Source organism: Vicia villosa, linkage group LG2, assembly GCF_029867415.1.
Source record: "Vicia villosa cultivar HV-30 ecotype Madison, WI linkage group LG2, Vvil1.0, whole genome shotgun sequence".
NCBI lineage: Eukaryota > Viridiplantae > Streptophyta > Magnoliopsida > Fabales > Fabaceae > Vicia > Vicia villosa.
Window position 1 is genome coordinate 110,750,741 of NC_081181.1, and position 19,537 is coordinate 110,770,277.

The 19,537-nt window shown below is 32.3% G+C and overlaps 2 protein-coding genes across 2 annotated transcripts; one reads left to right on the forward strand and one right to left on the reverse strand.

Moving 5' to 3' along the window:
* Window positions 1-203: 203 nt before the first annotated feature.
* LOC131649789 (uncharacterized) lies at window positions 204-1,070 on the forward strand. Its single transcript, XM_058919547.1, has one exon. The coding sequence runs from the start codon at window positions 204-206 to the stop codon at window positions 1,068-1,070; it is 867 nt and encodes a 288-aa protein (XP_058775530.1).
* A 17,548-nt stretch (window positions 1,071-18,618) lies between these two features.
* On the reverse strand, window positions 18,619-19,326 carry LOC131649790 (uncharacterized). The gene has a single exon (XM_058919548.1). The coding sequence runs from the start codon at window positions 19,324-19,326 to the stop codon at window positions 18,619-18,621; it is 708 nt and encodes a 235-aa protein (XP_058775531.1).
* Window positions 19,327-19,537: the final 211 nt, after the last annotated feature.

A 19,537-nucleotide genomic window follows, 5' to 3' on the forward strand; every position in this document is an offset into this window, starting at 1 on the left:
TAAAAGAGCAGTTATAATTCCTTTTAATCATGTCTATTGAATTAGGGTTATAAACTTATAATGTTACAAACAATATATAATATTAGTGTTCAATTTATGATAATACTCCTCAAGCTTCTGCACCTTTCAATTACCTATCCATAATAATCTCTACAATATAAGTCATACTCAACATCATCTTTAGTGAAGTTTGGATGAAATGGATGGAGGCCACGGTGTTCACTAGTAACGTGTCTGTTTTGGTTAACGGAAGTCCGACCAAGGAATTCAGAGTTGAAAGAGGCTTAAGGCAAGGTGATCCGCTTTCGCCTTTTTCTATTGTTATCGTTGCTGAAGCACTAGCGGGGCTGGTTGGTAAAACTATTGAGATTGATGAATTTTCTGGTTTCAATGTGAAAAAGAGGTGCTCAGTGGAAAATCTTCAATTCGCCGCTGATACGTTACTAGTAGGGGAGGGAACTTGGAAGCATGTTTGGTCCCTCAAATCCATTCTTAGAGGGTTTGAAATTGTTTCGGGTTTAGATGTTAATTTTCAGAAGAGCAAGCTCATCGGTATAAATCCGAGTCCTCACTTTCTTCTTGTTGCAACAAATTTTTTGTCCTGTAGGATCAAAGAGAAAGAGTTCTCCTTTCTTGGCATTTTGATTGGGTCTAATCCAAGGCGTATATCCGCGTGGAGCCAGCTGATTTCTAAATTGAAAGCTCTCTTGTCTAGTTGGACAGGTAGATCTCTTAATTTAGGAGGTAGAATTACTTTACTTAAACATGTCTTATGTAGTTTGTCGGTTTTTCATTCATTTTTTAGAGCTTTAGTTGCAATTTGTAAAGAAATTATAAGGATTCAAAACACATTTTTATGGAGAGGTACGGAGGATAGGAGGAGGATTCATTGGATAAGGTGGAATTCAATTTGTCAGCCGCTAGAGCGAGGAGGTTTAGGTTTGAAATGGATTGACGAATTCAATGTGGCTTTGTTGACGAAATGGAAATGGAGAATATTGATGGGGGAGGATTCTCTATGGGTTAACATTTTGAAGGCAAGATATGGGAATTTGAACATTTCTGTTTAGTCAGATTACAATATTAATGGATCTCTTTCTAATTCTTCTTGGTGGAAAGACTTATGTTCCTTGGATGAGAGGCATCATGTGGAAGTTTTTTCCAGCAGCTGCAGGTTTTCTATAGGGAATGGCTTGGACATTACTTTTTGGAAAGCAAATTGGATTGGTATAGGGCCTCTTAAAGACTCTTTTCGGTTTCTTTTTGAAGCGTCTGCTTTCAAGAAGAAAGTGGTGGCAGAGATGGGGCTTAAAACTGCAGGTGGTTGGGAATGGGGCGGTTTCGGCTTACGTGTAGCCAGTTTTGACGTGTCAGTATCCAGAGTGAGGGAAGAGGAGCAGTTGCATACCGTCCCGTCTGAGGTATCAGTAGAGAAAGAGGTAGAGGATTCAGTGTTTTGATATCCTGATCCCGATAATGGTTATTCGACTAAGTCTGGATATGACTTATTAATCAATTATATGTCAGGCGAGGGACTGGGTCTGTTAGCGATAAGGCCTTTGGGGTGCTGTGGAATTTAAACATCCCTTCCAGAATCAAAGTGTTTGGTTGGCGATTTTTTTGGAATCATATTGCTACGAGGGACCAGTTATTTTGCAGAGGTATGGATCTCAACTCAGGGGTTAAACTACGTGTTTTGTGGAGTAGAAACATAAACTTTAGAGTATCTGTTAGGTTCCTGTTTTTTCACTAAGCAAGTTTGGAAAGAGATTGCAGATTGGATTGGTATTATTTATCGTAACGACGAGTATGGAAGCTTGAGTTTTCAGTACTGGTTCCGTTTCTTCAAGAAGAAGAAGGTTAAAAAAAGGAAACAGAGGAATAATTTGGATGGATGTTTGTTGGTGTCTTTGGAATTAGGGGAATGGGGTTCTGTTTAAGAACGACAAAAGCAATATTTTGGAAGTCGTTAGGAATATCAAAGTCTTAGTGTGGAAGTGGTCCTTTATAGGTGATATTACTAGATCCAAATGAAATTTTTATGAATTTTACAAATCTCCTTTGTTGAATTTAGCCTAAGTTTCATTTGGTTTGTAATTTCTCCTCTTTCTAAGTTCTTTCTCGGCTTTTGTATTTGGGGTTGAGTATTCCTAATACTCATTATAATCAAATCCTTGCTTAAAAAAACAATATCTTTAGTAATCTTCACAATATGAGCTATTCTCAATAATAATTTCTCGCATGACAATCACATCTTAGAAATTGGAAAGACACGTAACAAGTCCAATTAACGTCTGAACTTGTCATTGATGACTGACTTGGTCAACATATCAACTGCAATCCCTGAAGTATAAACATTTTTAAGTAATACTCCCTCCTCAACAAATTATAAGCAAACTTTACTTTTTAAGTTCATTGAATAATTAATGTATCTAGTCTATATATAAACCAGATACATCAATTATTCAATGAACCTAAAAAGCAAAATTTGCTTATAATTTGTTACAGAGGAGTATATATCTAGATGCAAGTAATTCTTAGATCTTGTGAAACATCACATCAATATGTTTGGTCTTGGCATGATACACCTGCTTTTTTTCCAAATAATGACATTCAGATTATCACAATACAACAAAACTCCGCCATGTACTTTACTTTAGTTGTCGCCACGACCACCAGGATTGAACCAATGATTTCCAATAAATAGGTCCTATTGCTAAAGTAAAGACATATCCTGTTATAGAACTCCTATCATCTATATCACCAACATATTTTGCATCAACATATCCTTCAACTGAAATATCACTCTGTTCACTGCTAAACATGATACCACCTGTTGTACCCTTCAACTACATAAAAATCCACTTAACTGCTTCCCAATCACGTTTTTTTTAATTTGAACATAAACTTACAAACTTGACTTACAATTTGTGCCAAATCTAATATAGTGCAGACCATATCATATATTAAACAACCAATTGCACGTGCATAAGGAACTTTTAACATATACTCAACTTCTGCATGTGTCTTTGGACACTGATCCAATGAGAGCTTAAAGTAATTCGTCAATGGAGTACTTACAACCTTTAAATTACTCATGTCAAATTTTATAGCACCTTTTTAACTTCAATTTTTTTCCGAGAGCCATAACTTTCTAGCATTCCCATCCCTGTGAATTTCCATACCAAGAATATTCTTAGCAGCACCTAAGTCTTTCATGTCAAGCTCCTTTCGCAACATGATTTTTAATTCATTTACATCATATAAATAATTAAAATCAATCAACATATCAGGAACATACGGTAACAAGAAGAGCCATCATCAAAACTCCAAACATAAATACAACAGTCATATTCACACTTTTGTAGCAAATCTGAAACATGCATGAATCAAAGCGCTTGTACCATTATCTTGGAGACTACTTTAAACCATACAAAAACCTCTACAATTTAAAAACTAGCATGCCATGCTCAGTGTCACTGAACCCCAGTAAACGCTCAATGTAAATTTGTTCATCTAGATTATCATGAAGGAATGTTGTCTTCACATCCATTTGCTTTAAATGCATGTCTTGACTGGTTACCAAAGCTAAAACGAACTTGATAGAAGTATGTTTGATGACCGGAGTAAAAAATCTCAACCTAGTCAATTCCCTTATACTATGAGTACCCTGTTGCTACAAGACTAGTCTTAAACTTTTCCAATTTTTTTCTGTTACAGTTGATTTTCTCTTGAACACTCACTTATAACCAATGACCATTATCCCCTTAGGAAGTTGAGCAAGATCCCATGTTTGATTGTTATTCAAGGACTCCATCTCATCCAAAATTTCACCCATCGACTTATCTTTCTACTAGATAAATATAACTTCTCCAATGGTGGGAGGGTCTCCAGAACTAGTAAGAAGTGCATATGTTTTCAAGTCTTCATTTCTACATCTTTCTGGCGGCTTGGTTGGAAAGTGCTATTTGTCACGTAAAAGAATATAATATTATACTCCACCTGAATTTTTAGGTCAGTGGTCAATTTTAGTATACCGTCTGGTTCTTGTGGTTCAAACACTACCTGCATATTGTTCATTAGTGACAAATAAACATCCACCTCAACCACTTGTTTGCTGGAAGTTTCTTCTTCAGATGCTTGCACATTTGTTGCAACTAACTACTTCAACATTAACTGCTCATGAAAAACAACATCTTTGTTGATTACCATATTCTTTTTAATCGAATCCAATAACTTGAACCCCTTCACACCTTTTGAGTAATTGATAAAGACACACTTCTTCGACTTTGGATCAAGTTTTGATTGATCTTCATTAGATATATGCACATAAATTGAACACCCAAAAATCCTTAAGTTTTTAAGATCAATAATATTACTTGTCCATACCTCCTCTGCAACCTTCCTCTCCAATGAAGCTTGTGTTGACTTGTTGATATGATAGCTCGCTATGTTAACTACTTCTTCCCAAAAATCTTTTAATAGTCAAACATTTAACAAGATACATCTTTCCCTTTCAGTTCGAGACATATTCATTCTTTCCGTTATACCATTTTGTTGTGGTGTCTTACAAATTGAGAAATCTCTTTGAATACTGTATTATTCACAAGACCTCTTAAAATTTGAATTAGTGTACTCTGTCCCATTATCTTACTACACATACTTATTTTTTTTGCCTATTTATTATCTACCACTGTCTTCCACAACTTGAATTTGGTAAAGAATTCATAATTCTCTTTCAAGAAATACACCCAAACCTTGCAAGAAAAATCATATGTGAAAGTCAAAAATCACTTGGAACCACCTATGGAAACCTCTTTGGTAGGTCCCCGCACATATGAATGCACATAATCTAAAATCCCCTTTTTTGTTGCTTTCTGGTCTTGATCAGAATACGACACTGTTTTTCAAGTACACAATATTTGGAAAAATATATCTTGCAACTATGAATACCCTTCAATAGATTTCTCCTATGAAGTTCCATAACCCATGCTCATTGAGATGACCCAAACACATATGCTAGAGTTTAATTGTATCATTACCATACTTATTTGATGCAACAACACCTACAATAGTGTTCCATAATAGTTAATTGATGTTACCCGAAGTCCTCTTTTCTCTAATAATAATTAATGTACCCTTGCTGACTTTCATAATGCCCTTATCTCCATCAGACACGTAGGAGAAACTATTTGTCTATAGAGTACCTAGGGTAAACAAGTTCTTCCCCAATTCTAGAATATATCTAATATTGTTCAATGTTCGCACACCACCATCGTTTATGGAAATTTTAACTGTCCCATTCTAGTGATAATACATGCTTTATCATCACCTATATAAACAAATAAAAAATTACCTGACATGGATATAGTGAACCATTTCTTGTGCGACGTTATGTGACAAGAACAACCAAAATCAAGAATCAACATATTTGTGCACTTGTTGGATGAAACACACAATATATCTACTTCACTTCCAGAATCATCAATTTGAACCACATTTGTAGAACTCGATGAGCCATTCTTTTTGATTGGACAACCCCTCTTCTAATTCCTAATTTGTTTGAAACTATAACACTCATCTATTTTTTAATTCTTGGATTTAGACCTCTTCTTTCCAGAGCCATCATTATCCTTGTCCCGCCCACTATCTTGATCCTCTTTCACATACAAACCGTCACATTTAGTTCCTTCCTCTACACTTGGTTTCCTTTAAGATTGAGACAAAAGTATAGTAGTAATCACACCAAGATTGATAATTTCTTTACCCTAAGTAAGAGTAATCACCAAGTGGTCATAAGAACCTGGTAATGAGCACAACAAGATAATGACCTTATATTTTTCATCAATCTTCACCCTAAGCCTCACTATATCAGTGATTATATTGTTGATGACATTGACATGTTTTTTTAAGATCGAATCCTTACTGCATCTTTAGATTATATAGTTGCTGCATCACGAACAATTTGTTCATCAACATCTTTGACATATACTGACTCTCCAATTTGTTCCAAACCTCATTCGGAGTTGTCAGGTATAGGAAATAATACTTCAACTTGTTTGAAACACATAGGAAAATAAATCTCTTGAACTTATACTTCACCTTTGCATAATTGGTATCATCCATGTCGTTCAGTTTTGTCTCACGTAGCGCCTTCTATAAAATTTTCTGAGCCAACAGATCCTTAACAGTCTGTTGCCATAATCCAAAATTACACGTTCCTTCAAATCTTTTTACTTTGAATTTGGCACCAGGGTTAATTGCCTTTTGATACCAATTATTAGAATAACAATTAATATAGAAGAATAAAGAGAAACAAAAGTAAAAGATAATGACGTGATCGATCTTTGTTAACGAAGGTTGGTCAATGGTACCTACCTCCGCGACTATAAAATATCTATAGTTCCCTTTATTTCTATATAATGAATTAAAGTTACAACATTACAAGCAATATTTAATACTAGGGCTCTCTTTACAATATGCAAGTACATCCAAAACTAAAGTAAAAGGTAAGGGTTAAAGGTTGAACCTTGGTGCAATCCTATTGGTATGGAAAAATCACCCGTCTCTTTATTCAGTGTTCTCAAAATAGTCGAGACCTCGTCATGCATATCTTGAATATAGACAATCCTAACTCCTTTCTTCTATAGAGCTTTCCACAAAATTTCTCTAGGTACTATTTCATACACATTCTCCAAGTCAGTGAAAATTAAATGTAAGTCTTATTGATTAATCTATCAGTGCTCCATCAAGGTCGTAGTAAATATATCACTTTCATCGTTGACGTCCAAAATGTAAAACCAAATTGATTATTAGCAAAATAAGTTTCTTTTCTTAGTGTATGTTCAATAATGTTTTCCATAACTTTATAGTATGACTCATAAGTTTATTCCCCATATAATTTGCACAATTTTGCATATCCGCTATATTCTTATAGATTTAAATAAAGTGTTTCTTCTCTAATTATTCGACATTTTCTTTGACATCATAATTTAGTTAAAAATTTTGGTGAGTCACTCAATGCCTCTATCTCCAAGATTTTTCCATAATTTTATAGGTATGTTGCCTGACCCAACTACAACTACCTTGCCACTACTTATCCTTTTAAACGCTTCTCATTTTTTAATCGGATGATAGTAATTATAGCGATGATCCTCTTCTCCAATGTCTATCTTGTTATCGTCTGGTAATATCTCATATCCTTCATTAAATAAATTATAAAAATACTTCTTCCACCTATTCTTCATATCCTTTTCCAGAACCAAAAACTTTGTCTCCTTCAATTTTAACACACTTCACTTGATTTAAGTCTCTTTTCATTTTTTCTGTTCCATTAGTAAGCCTACAAAAACACACACACACACACACACACACACACACACACACACACACACACACAGAGAGAGAGAGAGAGAGAGAGAGAGAGAGAGAGAGAGAGAGAGAGAGAGAGAGAGAGAGAGAGAGAGAGAGAGAGAGCACTTTCATTTCATCGCACCACAATCCTTTAACCTTAAGTCCAAAACCTATCAATTCTCCTAAAAACTATTTTTCTACTTTTCTAGTTTCATTTCTTAGTGTATGTTCAATCATGCTTTTCATAACTTCTTAGTATGACTCATAAGTTCAATCCTTTTATAATTTTCACATTTTAACATATTCCCCCTGTTCTTATAGATTTAAATAAAAATGTTTCTTCTCTAATTATTCGACATTTGCCTTGACCTCATAATTTTGTTAAAAAATTCGGTGAATCACTCAATGCCTCTATCTCCTAGATTTTCCACAACTATATAGGTATGTTGTCTGGCCTAACCACAACTACCTTCCCACTACTGATCATTTTAAACGCTTCTTTTACCTCGTGTTTTTTAATCGAATAGTAGTAGTTATAGTTTTGATACTCTTCTCCAATATCTATCTTGTTAGCGTCTAGTAATATATCATATCCTTCATTAAATAAATTATAGAAATACTTCTTCCATCTATTCTTTATATCCTTTTCCAGAACCAAAACTCTGTCTCCTTCAATTTTAACACACTTCACTTGATGAAAGTCTCTTGTCATTTTTTCTGTTCCATTAGTAAGCTTACACACACACACACACACAGAGAGAGAGAGAGAGAGGGAGAGAGAGAGAGAGACGTAACACTTTCGTTTCATCACCACGTCCAAAATCTATTAATTCTCCTAAAAACTGTTTTGCTACTTCTCTAATTTCTTGTGTGATCTTGTCCCACATATCATCTGCACTTCTTTATGGTTGTTCAAAATTCCCTTAAAGATTCTGTGTCGGAAAGTCTTTGGTTCTGACCTTCAAATGCCACGACTTAATATGTGGCTCCTCCGTGGTTTCTTTTCTTTACTTTCCTCTTGACTTTTATATCCATAAAAAATAATATATATTGGACAATCAAACTTTCTTTAAATATACGAATAACTTTACAACTAAAATAAATCTTCATATATAATTTTCTAATAAAAAAGAAATGTATGGTAGCAGTAGATATACCTATACTTAATAAAATGTTTTTATAAAATTATCATTATCTATTTTTCATTTATTTTAAAATAGAAAATTAAATTATACTGATTTGTCACTAACTAAAGCTTCTTAATCACTTTATTTTTGCATAAGAGAAGAGATAAGTGAAAAAGCCAAATTTTCTCTAGAGATGATAATTCATTTACTCGAGTAAGGACAATCAATGACTTTAGTCTTCCTTTAAGCTAGTCTAATGTGAAAAAAACTGTTACCTTTTCCTACAACAAAGGTAAATATATCAATTATTGTAGTCAAAAGTTAGTTGCATATATCAATTATTGTAACTAGTTTTTTTACAAGATACCCTTTCAAACATGCCCTTATTTCCTAGGGTTTCTCTTATTTCCTCTACATTTGGATAGTCTCATATTTTCCTCCTTTTCCCCATTTAACATTTATGCACCAAATGTGGAAAGCAGAGGATGGGAAATTTGTTAGCTGAAACTGACATGTTTCTTTTTCTTTGCTATGAAAAATGGCATGTTTCTTAAATCATTTTGCATCACTATATGTCCATTAAAATAAAACGTAAATGGTAAATGAAAAAGAAAAGGTTTATGTATGTTTTTAATGTACCAGAAATTCACAAAGTTCCCCTTTTTTATCCTTCTAGAAAGTTAGTTTTTGTCCATCAATTTTTGAAATATGAAAGGCAATTGGATTTCAGATATACAAAGTTGAAGACAAATGAGAGATTAAAAACAAATTTAATATATTATAAATATATTTTATAATTTTATCTTACAAGATATATATTGAAATAATTGAATGTTTAATTAATCTTTAATTTTTAAAACTAACAATTTTTTTTAATATAAAGTCATCATATATTTTGTGCGTTCAAGACAAGAAAGAAAATAGATCATTTAGATCAAAGTGAAATTAAGGGTCTGTTTATTTTATTTTAGTTTTTAAAAAATTTCATAATGTTATATTTTCTTTTACACATTTACAAATAGTTTTTCAAATGAAAAGTTGGTTTAAATATTTTTTCAGTGAAAAGTTATTTTAGGTATTTTTTTGTCAAATAAATTAGTTGTTTGAAATTTACTTACGAACAAATTGAATGTTGCAAGTTTGAATTCACACGATTGTATTTGAGGTCTCTGTATAACCACCAATCGATTTGATTTAATCAGACCTGATTTTATCTTTTTACTATATCTTTTTTTTTGGATATCAATATATATATATATATATATATATATATATATATATATATATATATATATATATATATATATATTTTAAAAAATCACTTAAATTTCAAGTTATTTTAAATAAATTTTTATAAATTTTATTTTTGAGAAATATTTTCTTAAGTTAATTTGAAATTATATTTTTGATTTTTTTTTGAAATTATTTTGAATAACTAAAAATTATGTGATTTTGATGATTTTTTAATCTTTAATATTGTATATTTATATTAATGATGAAAAATTAATTTTTTAATTTATAAAAAAGAATTTAATTTTTTAAAAGTTAAAACAAATTTACCCTAAAATAGATTATTGTAAAAATTAAACAACTTCATATTTTATAAAATACAAAGAAAGAAAGGGTTAAACTACATAGATCATAACATATAAAACTAAAATCATCTTAAACCAAGAAGAACATCTTCTTCATCCTAAATGTTGCACACCAATAAATATTTTAACTCAATGAAGAGGACAATCTCAATCACTTCACCCTTATTGTCCTTGTATGAACCTAGTTCACAAAAAGCTACAAGTGTTCAAATTTAGTTGAGAGCCTCAAACATGGCAGGAATCCAAGTTGTTATTTTGGAATAATTATCACGTTTTTGTTGGAAATACTCATGTCTAACATAAAGGAAATATTTTTAAACTTTTGACTCCCTATAACATTCTCTTGATGCATTTTCAATTTTTTTGAATATGTCTTAAAAACTCAAGCGAGGAGGGGGAAAACTATTTTCCATGATGTTGACTATGGTCAAAAAGTCAATGTACAATCAATTGTTGACTTGGTCATCAAATAACTGATTGATTGTTTAGCAGTTATTGTTTGACAGATTAATGGACAATGGACTAACTAGTCAATGATTGGCTAGTTTGTGAGTGGTTTGAGATGGTTTGCGGATCGAGTTTGGATATTTGTCTCATTAGGATTTTAGAATATTATAAATATGATTCTAAATCATTTTTGTTAGTAAGAGAAGAAGACACATGAAAAATATGGTAATCCTAGTTTGATAGGTAAATGAAGAAATTCCTAAGGCTGTATGATTGGAATTCGACATATCTTTCGTGGTGTCTAAGAGAAACTTAGAGAGACAATGGTTGAAAGTCTTTGGAGTATATTCTTGGAATTTAGGAGACCTTTGAAGATATCTAAGGGGATTGAGAAACACATCTAAACACATTGAGTTTATGATATTCATATATAAAGAGTTGGAGATATTGGGAAACACTTGTGTAGAAAATAAGGTTTGTTCTTGAGAATTTGGAATACTATTATCTTGTAACCCATCTATAATCTCTTGAAACAACCTATGGAAGAATAATGAATCAAAGAACTGTCGTCTTCCTCGGAGTAGATCAGTTTGATCGAACTGGATAAACATGTTCTTCGTGTACTTGTTTGTTATCCTCCCCTTACTTGTTGTGGATTTACTTACACTATTTGACATTTTAAATTTTGATTTATGTCATTTATTTTGATTAACATTGTTCTTTGTCCCACACATCATTATTTTTGGTGTGATTAATATTATTGCTAGATTTTCACAGTGAGAAGGTTTTAGTATGATTGAACCTTTTCAATTACACAACAAATGGTGCCCACTGTGAGGAAAAAATGTTAAATTTACAAGTGAGCATCATGAGTTCTAAATAGGATACCTAATTTTTTTTCAGAGACAAAGATTTTGGATTGTAGATAGTGAAGATGCAAGTAATCTTAACTCAAAAAAAGTGTTTTGAAGAATTAAAGAGTGAGGAATGGATGCATGCACGCCTTACACAAGAAGAGGATATCAAAATGGTGGATAATTCCAGAAGTGTCCATATCTTGTGCCTTGATGATAAAGTTCTAAGGGATGTCGTTGTGCGAGTTCAATTATGATAAAGCTTGAATATTGTATATGACCAAGTCTTTGGCTCACATATTGTGTATTAAACAAGAACTCTATTCATTTTGAATGGTAGAAAACAAATCTATAGTAGACCAATTGATAAAATTTTACAAGATCATTAATGATTTGGAGAATATTGAGGTGAAGACTAATGATGGGAACAAGGGTTTACTCTTGTTAAGATCATTACACAAATATTTTGAGAACTTTAAGGCGGTCCTTCATTATGGTAACAAAGGTTTATTACTTTAGATGGAGTTTAGATGATTGTAAGTGTCACAAAAGGAGGAATTAGTAGTAGACGAAAGTCCAAATCTAGAGATTTTGCTAAGTCAGGGTTAAAATGCTTTATTTGTTAGAAAATCGGTCACCTCAAGAAGGGTTGTTCCAAGATGGGGAAAATATGATTCTATATAGATTGCATTTGACTAAGATGAAAAGGATTATGGTTATGAGATTGTTACTATATTAGTGGTGTCGAGTTTGGAAATTGAAAAAGAGTTGGTTCGTGAACTTAGAATGCTTTTACTATATGTGTCTAAGGGGGAATATTTTGAGACTTTGAAGCTGAATATGGTGGATTCGTTCGACTAAAAAACGATTAGGCTTGTAATTTTCTTGATGTTGGTACGGTCAGACTTGAAATATTCAAAGATTTTTTTGAGTTTCTTATACACAATGTGAGGTATGCTCCCGAGCTTAGGTAAAATTTTCTGTCCATCAGCATGTTTGATGGTCTAAGTTATTATACTAAAGTTGAACATGGGGCATTAAAAACTTTGCAAGATGGACTGATCATGGCTAAAGACTTTAAAATATGCGGGTTATATATTTTAGAATGTTTTACTGTTATGAGTCATGCATGATCATCTAGTGAAAGCTTTCATCACAAAAACAAGCTACGTTAATAAATATCAAAGCATGTTAGATTCCTAGATGTTGTTTCAAAGCAATTTGATTAATTTTGCATGAAACAAGGGATATAGACACAATTGAACGCTTTTTCACATGGTTTTAGGAGCTAAGTTTCTAGGGGTAAGGCTGGTGCCAAAGTAGCTTACCTAATTGATAGATATCCATTCACATGGATACAATTCCATGCTCCTATGGAGGCTTGGAGTAAGAAAATTCATACTAATATAATTTGAAGGTCTTTAAATCTTTGTCATTTTGCATAAATCATGTTAGACCAACTTGATGGTAAGGTTATGAAGTGTATCTTCAATGGTTATTTAGAAGGTGGGAAAAGTTACAAGCTGTGTGAAGTTTAATCAAAGAGATCAAAGTTCATCACAAGAAGATGTATTCCCTTAAACGAGTCTTGTGAATAGAGTTGTTCATGGTACAATTCAATCTAAAAACTGAATGAGACCTAAGCATAGTAAAAGGTAATCTGAAACAAACTATTTCAATTCACCTAGAACCAAATTATTGGTTTAGTATACTAGCTCAGAATTCCATACCATACAAAATTATCATAAGACATTTTTTCCAAACTGGATCATTTGTTAAAGAACCGAACTGTTATACGTATTTTTTGATTTTTTTAATAAAATATTTTAAACTTGTTTTTAGCATTTTTACTTTTTCCATTTCGGTTCAGTTTGATTTTAGTTTCAGTTCAGTTTATTTGCTATTTAGTTCAATTCTAGAACTGTTTGTGAAAAACATATTTTGTTCACTAACCCAACATAATGGTTAAGTTATTTTAACTTCAGTATGGTTGCGTTCGGAGGTTCAGCTCGGTTCAATGGTTTTTTAAACAGTCATACTTGTAAGAGGAGGAAGAGTAAAGACATGGAGATGAATATATTATAAACTATGGTGGATAAGTCTATGTTAAAGTGGTTCCTAATTATTATTTTACTCGTGATAAGATAAGAATGAAAATTATACCATCTTAGGGATATATTTATGTTATCCTTGATTGTTATGCTTTGAATATGTCTGAAGAGTTTCGAAAATCAGAAATAGAGGCCTTCTAGGAGGCATTAGAAAACAAAGGGATTCAAATATGGTTGAAGAATCATACTTGTGGGATTGATAGAATACCTAATAAAGAAAAGATGTTCAGTGCTAGTGGATGCAAGTGGCAAGATCAAGGTTCAAGTGTGGCTTGGACTTAATCAATGTTGCTTAATAATGATTTCAACATTGGAGAGAGCATCAAGATGGTTGATGGTTAATTTGACATCATTGTGAGTTTTGAGTCAAAGGGAAATATTTGGAAAAATATGTCCTAAAAACTCAAGTGATGAGAGGGAGAACTTTTTTCGGTGCTGTTAATTTTGGTAAAAAGTCAAGGCTCAAGGCACGATTGATCAACAGTTGACTTGGACAACTAGTAACATGTTTCTACAACAATGAGTAATTAGTTGAATAGTCAGCGAGTTTACACAGTGAACGACCAATAGTTGACTAGGTCAATATGGTCAATAAGTTGGTTAGTCAATATTTCGATTGACCCGTGGGTGATTTGATATGGTTTGCAAATTAAACTTGGATATCTGACCATTAGAATTTTAGGATATTATAAATATGATTCTCTTTCACTTTTGTTAGTAAGGGAAAATGATAGAGAAAATAGGTGGTAATTCTAATTAGAGAGACAAGAGTAGAAATCCATAAGATTGTATTTTTGAAATTTAATAGACTTTTGGAAGTAATCTAATGAAAACTTAGAGAAGCAAATGTTGAAATTACTTGGAGTGTATTATTGAAATTTGAGATACCTTTAGAGGTATCTAAGGAGATTAAGAAACACTTTTATACACTTTGAGTATGAGTGATTCATATATAGAAAGTTGGAGAGAAAGAGAAACACGTGGGTAGAAAATATGGTTTGTTTTTTAGGCTTTGTGAATTTTCTTTTAAACTAATTTGTAATATCTTGTAACAAACTTTGAAAGTATAATGAACCAGAAAGTTACTCTTTACCCCTGAATACACCTATTTGATCGAAGTGGATAAACATGATCTTTATGTACTTATCTTTTATCTTTCTCTAGCTTGTTGTGGAGTTGTTTACCATTTTGGTAGACTAATTTATGTTTGAAGGTATTTATTTTGGTTGTCATTATTTTTTGTTCCATACATTATTATTTTTGATGTTATTAATATTATTGTTAAATTTTTACAATGATTTTCGCGTGGTAGAAAATTTTCAATTTCACAAAACTCACAAATGTCATTTTGGATATTTCCGCAACTACGAAAATTAATATCTTGAGTTGAGAAATACCACAATAGATGTTAAAATTCTTCCTAAAAAATGTGACACGACTGCATGCTAAAAACTTAGTTCAAACTCAAAACTTCTAATTAAATTGAAGGAGATTTTTATTATCTCATCTTAATATTTTTAGTTAACCACGTCTGAATGTCTGAATGTTAAAATAACATATAAAAAACAACAATAAGCTCATAAATTAGTGTAAATTTGAAAAGGAGCCAAACACAATGGCCCATATAAACATTTCAAAATCTAGAAGGATAATTCCAAGTCCATCTTTAAAAAACGCACTTCCATACATCATAAATGCAACTTTGCTATCCTGATTTCAAATTCTAGAGTTCCCACCCAAGGCAAACCACATCCTAGTCTGCTAGGTCTAATATTCACATATTTTACCTCTTTCTTGAAGTTAATAGAAACACACTGACGTCCTATCATATGGTATGTTTTGATACACTATGCAAGCTAAAGTGCCAAAAACATAGCAAAGAGGGAACACTCCAATCAAATTATATGAGCAACACGTGCACAAAGAAGATAAAACACCCCATTGTCACACATTCTTAATTAGCATGTTAACATATCATATGCATATGTTGCAGAAAATGTCGTGTCATACATTAAAAATGTAGGTCACCGAATAATTGGATGTACTTAACGTCATTTAGGTACACTTATATACATCTTCATTGCAATGAGATAATCATCTTGCGTTTCATACATACGTTAAACATTTCACTCACACTTGAGTCTACTAAAAATTTCTACAATTGACATGTTATATTATATATAATATTTAAGATCAAATTCATCATTCAATCTTTTAAGTTTTATGTTTGTGAGAGATTAGTTAATTATATAATTTTAATAATAAATTGATATTCTATATATTTATATTAATTTACAACGTTAACTTTTAATGAAACAATTGCAAAAAAATTCTTAACTCATGGTACACTATATTTTGTATTTACATATATATATATATATATATATATATATATATATATATATATATATATATATATATATATATATATATATATATATATATATATATATATATATATATATATATATATATATATATATATATATATATATATATATATATATATATATATATATTCAAATTCAAATTGTTACACGTGATTATTGTAATATTTAATATTAAATAAAAAATAATTTAATAATAATAATAATACGTGATTATTGTAACATTTAATTTTAAATAAAAATTAATTAAATAATAATGATAATATATAAAAGATAATATAATCACTAAATTATTAAATTTATTATTATTATTATTATATATTATTTTGTTTTTATTGGTTACTAAAACTACTAGTTTATCAAACACTTTAAATAATTTATCTGTTGTGAGCAGTGACAGATTTTGGCTAAAATATTAGGGGGTGGTGTAAGTATTCATTAAAATATTCTAACTATAATTCTACGAAAAAAATGGAGCATAATGAGAAATAATATGCAAGTAGACAAATAATAAGAAGATGTGCAAAGGAAAATTGTATAATTTTTTTGATTTGAAATTAATTGCGCTTTGAAGTTCATAAATATTTTATTTTAAAACAAACTTTAAAGTTATGGTTAGTTGTGTTTGAAGATATTTTAAGATGGCTCTTCTAACAGCAATTGTGGTCGCCATGCAACACGCGCAATGGTGAATTCAAAATCATGCTCGTTTTTAACTTTATGTTCGCTTTAAGCGTGAGACATACAGTTTATTATTTTTAAAAGAAAATTTCTTTACCCACCTCCCTATGGGTGGTCACCTCCTGCGAAAAACCAAAACTACTCCTGTTTCGGAAGTTCATTTCCGAAAGCGTGTTTTTTTAAAAAAACTGACTTACTTCGGAAGTTCATTTCCGAAACAATTATTTCGGAAGTTCACTTCCGAAATACTGCGATTTCTGCAGATTTATCAAAACACTTCCCCTCCCCCAATCATTTACCCTAAATCAAAACAAAAAGTGGCAGAGGCGAAAATTTGTGCAAACAGAATTCCAAAGCTGCATCAAGGCTCCAATCACACTGCTAAACAACATTCAAAAGCCCTCAATCCTAACACTTTGTAAGTTTTGAAATTTTTAGATCTATTATTCAAATGCATGTTATTTAGGGTTTTAATTGCATAAATGATATATGGTTAGGTTGTTAGTAGTATTTAGGTTGTTTAGAAGCATTTTGATTTGGTTTGAAGTTTGGTTTAGGGGTCTGCCATGGAAGTTGCAGAAAACTCCATCGCAGGGGTGTTTCGGAAGTTCATTTCCGAAAACACCTCCATCCCAGTTTTCGGAAATGAACTTCCGAAATGTATCAGAAGTTCAAATTTTTTTGTTTTTTATTTTGTCTCGCATATTAATCGATTTCAATTGTTTACAGGAACATGTCTTCTAGAGAGGGCGCTAAGGGGGGAAGAAAGGATTCTTCAAAGAAAGAGGTGAAAGAGGTGAAGGAGGTGAAGGAGGTGAAGGAGGTGAAGGAGAAGAAGAAGGTTTCGACCGGCTCTACTTCTCGTTCCCAGGGGGCCCGGGGCCCGGATGCTCAAGCTCAATCTTCAGGCGTGAGAGTCGTGATCAACGCTGATGGTTCTGAGACTGAGTGGGATGAGGATTGGTATAATTATCTTCATTCGGAGGAGTTCGCTCGTCGGGAAGAATAACGTGTTTTTTTTTGTTTGATGTGTATTTTGTAACGCTCGTCGGGCAGAATAACATGTTTTTGTTTTGTTTTGTTCTGATTTCGGATTGTATCGCACAGTGTATTTGTATTGGATTTATCATGTTAGTTTTTGGAAGTGGTAACCGGGGTCGGAACATATGACGGATGAGGTGGATGTCTGGAGGAAGTAGAACTGGAGATACGTCCACCACGAGACAAAGTAGCCAATCAATGTAAGCTATAGTTTATGATTATCATCTGGGGAGGTCATTTCTAAAAAATCAAGATTAAAAATAATAAGATTTTTTTTCCAATTTTTTGTAATGACGTCCCCTGATGATAATGATAAATTATAGCTTACATTGATTGGCTCCTTTGTCTCGCGGTGGACGTACCTCCGGGTCTTCTTCCTCCGGACATCCACCTCCTCCGTCATATGTTTCGGCTCTGGTTACACCTCCTCCGTCATTTGTTACTTTCAGTTGTACGTATTTTTATTAAAATAATAAATAAACCTTTTGAAATTTGGAAGCCTTTTTTTCTCCCCACCACTCTCTCATCCCCACCTACCCGTGTTTAACAATATGTAACTTTAATTTTATGTAATATTATCGTTGTAATTTTCACCCGATTAAATAAAGCGAATTGTTCATTTTCTTCTGTCCAGACCTATTTTCGGAAGTGCATTTCCGAATTCCTCCAAGGGGGGTGCGCTCGGAGATGAACTTCCGAAACACCACATTTTCTGAAAAGTGACTTTATTTCGGAGATGCATCTCCGAAATCAATATTTTATATTAAAAAAAACACGTTTTCGGAAGTTCATTTCCGAAAACACCTTTTTTCCAAAAAAAAGTACCGTTTCGGAAATGAACTTCCGAAACAAGGGGTATTGTGGTAAATTCACCGGAGGTGGCCAAGAAGGTTGGGAGGTGGGTGAAGAAATTCTCTTTTTAAAATTCTGAATAAAGAAGAGTAGTCTTAAATATTTTTTTTTAATAAGCAATTGATTATAAGATATCGTACTAGGAGTGCAACCCTTACAACGAGAACACACTAGAAAGTTTTGATACAAAGTAATGGCAATTTATACCAATCATAAAAATTAATCCGACTTGGAAGTTCCTTATTACTAACCCATCTCCATGAGAAATACAAGATATTTGATATCACCTCATCAAAGCTAAAGATACCGTTATCAAAAATGATTGTATTTCTCATATTCCAAGTACACCAAATTAAAGCTATCCATATGGTATTTAGAGTAACTTTAATGTTGGTTTTTTTCACCTTTTCTTGAATACTCCCGAAGTTCTTGAAATCCTCATGAGAAAGATTAACATCATTACCCAACCACATATAAATTCTATTCCACACCACCTTTGTGACATGGCATTGGTAGAAAAGATGATCCAAAGTTTCCGGTTGATTTGAGCAAAAAGGACAATCTATGGAAGTAAGAATAGGCACACCTCTATTGACGAGTTGAACTTTTAGCGGTAGTCTATTGATGAGGAATCTCCAAGAAAAAATCTTGATCTTTGCCGGAATGGTTGTCTTCCAAATGACATCCAACATCTTGATAATGGGTGATGGCCAAGCTAGATCCTTTGCATTAGACACCAAGTGCGAAACACTAGACAACGTAAAAACTCCATTTGAGGTTAAGTTCCAATGGAAATCGTCTGTTGCCAAAATATTTGGCACAATTCCTTGAATCATCGTTTTCAACTCCCTTAATTCTTCTCCAATAACCGTGGCCATTGCGGATAAGATGGTGGAAGGAGCGGTCGGAACCGAAGAATTCAAAACATCCACACCAAAGATGGCTTCTAAGTTCCACGTAATTTCACCATGGTTAAGAATAATGAGATCACTCACCACGCATAGTTTGTTGGTTGTACGATCGAACAAATGCGGAAAAGAAACACGGAGCGGTTTATCATCCAACCAACAACTATTCCAAAAAAGGATA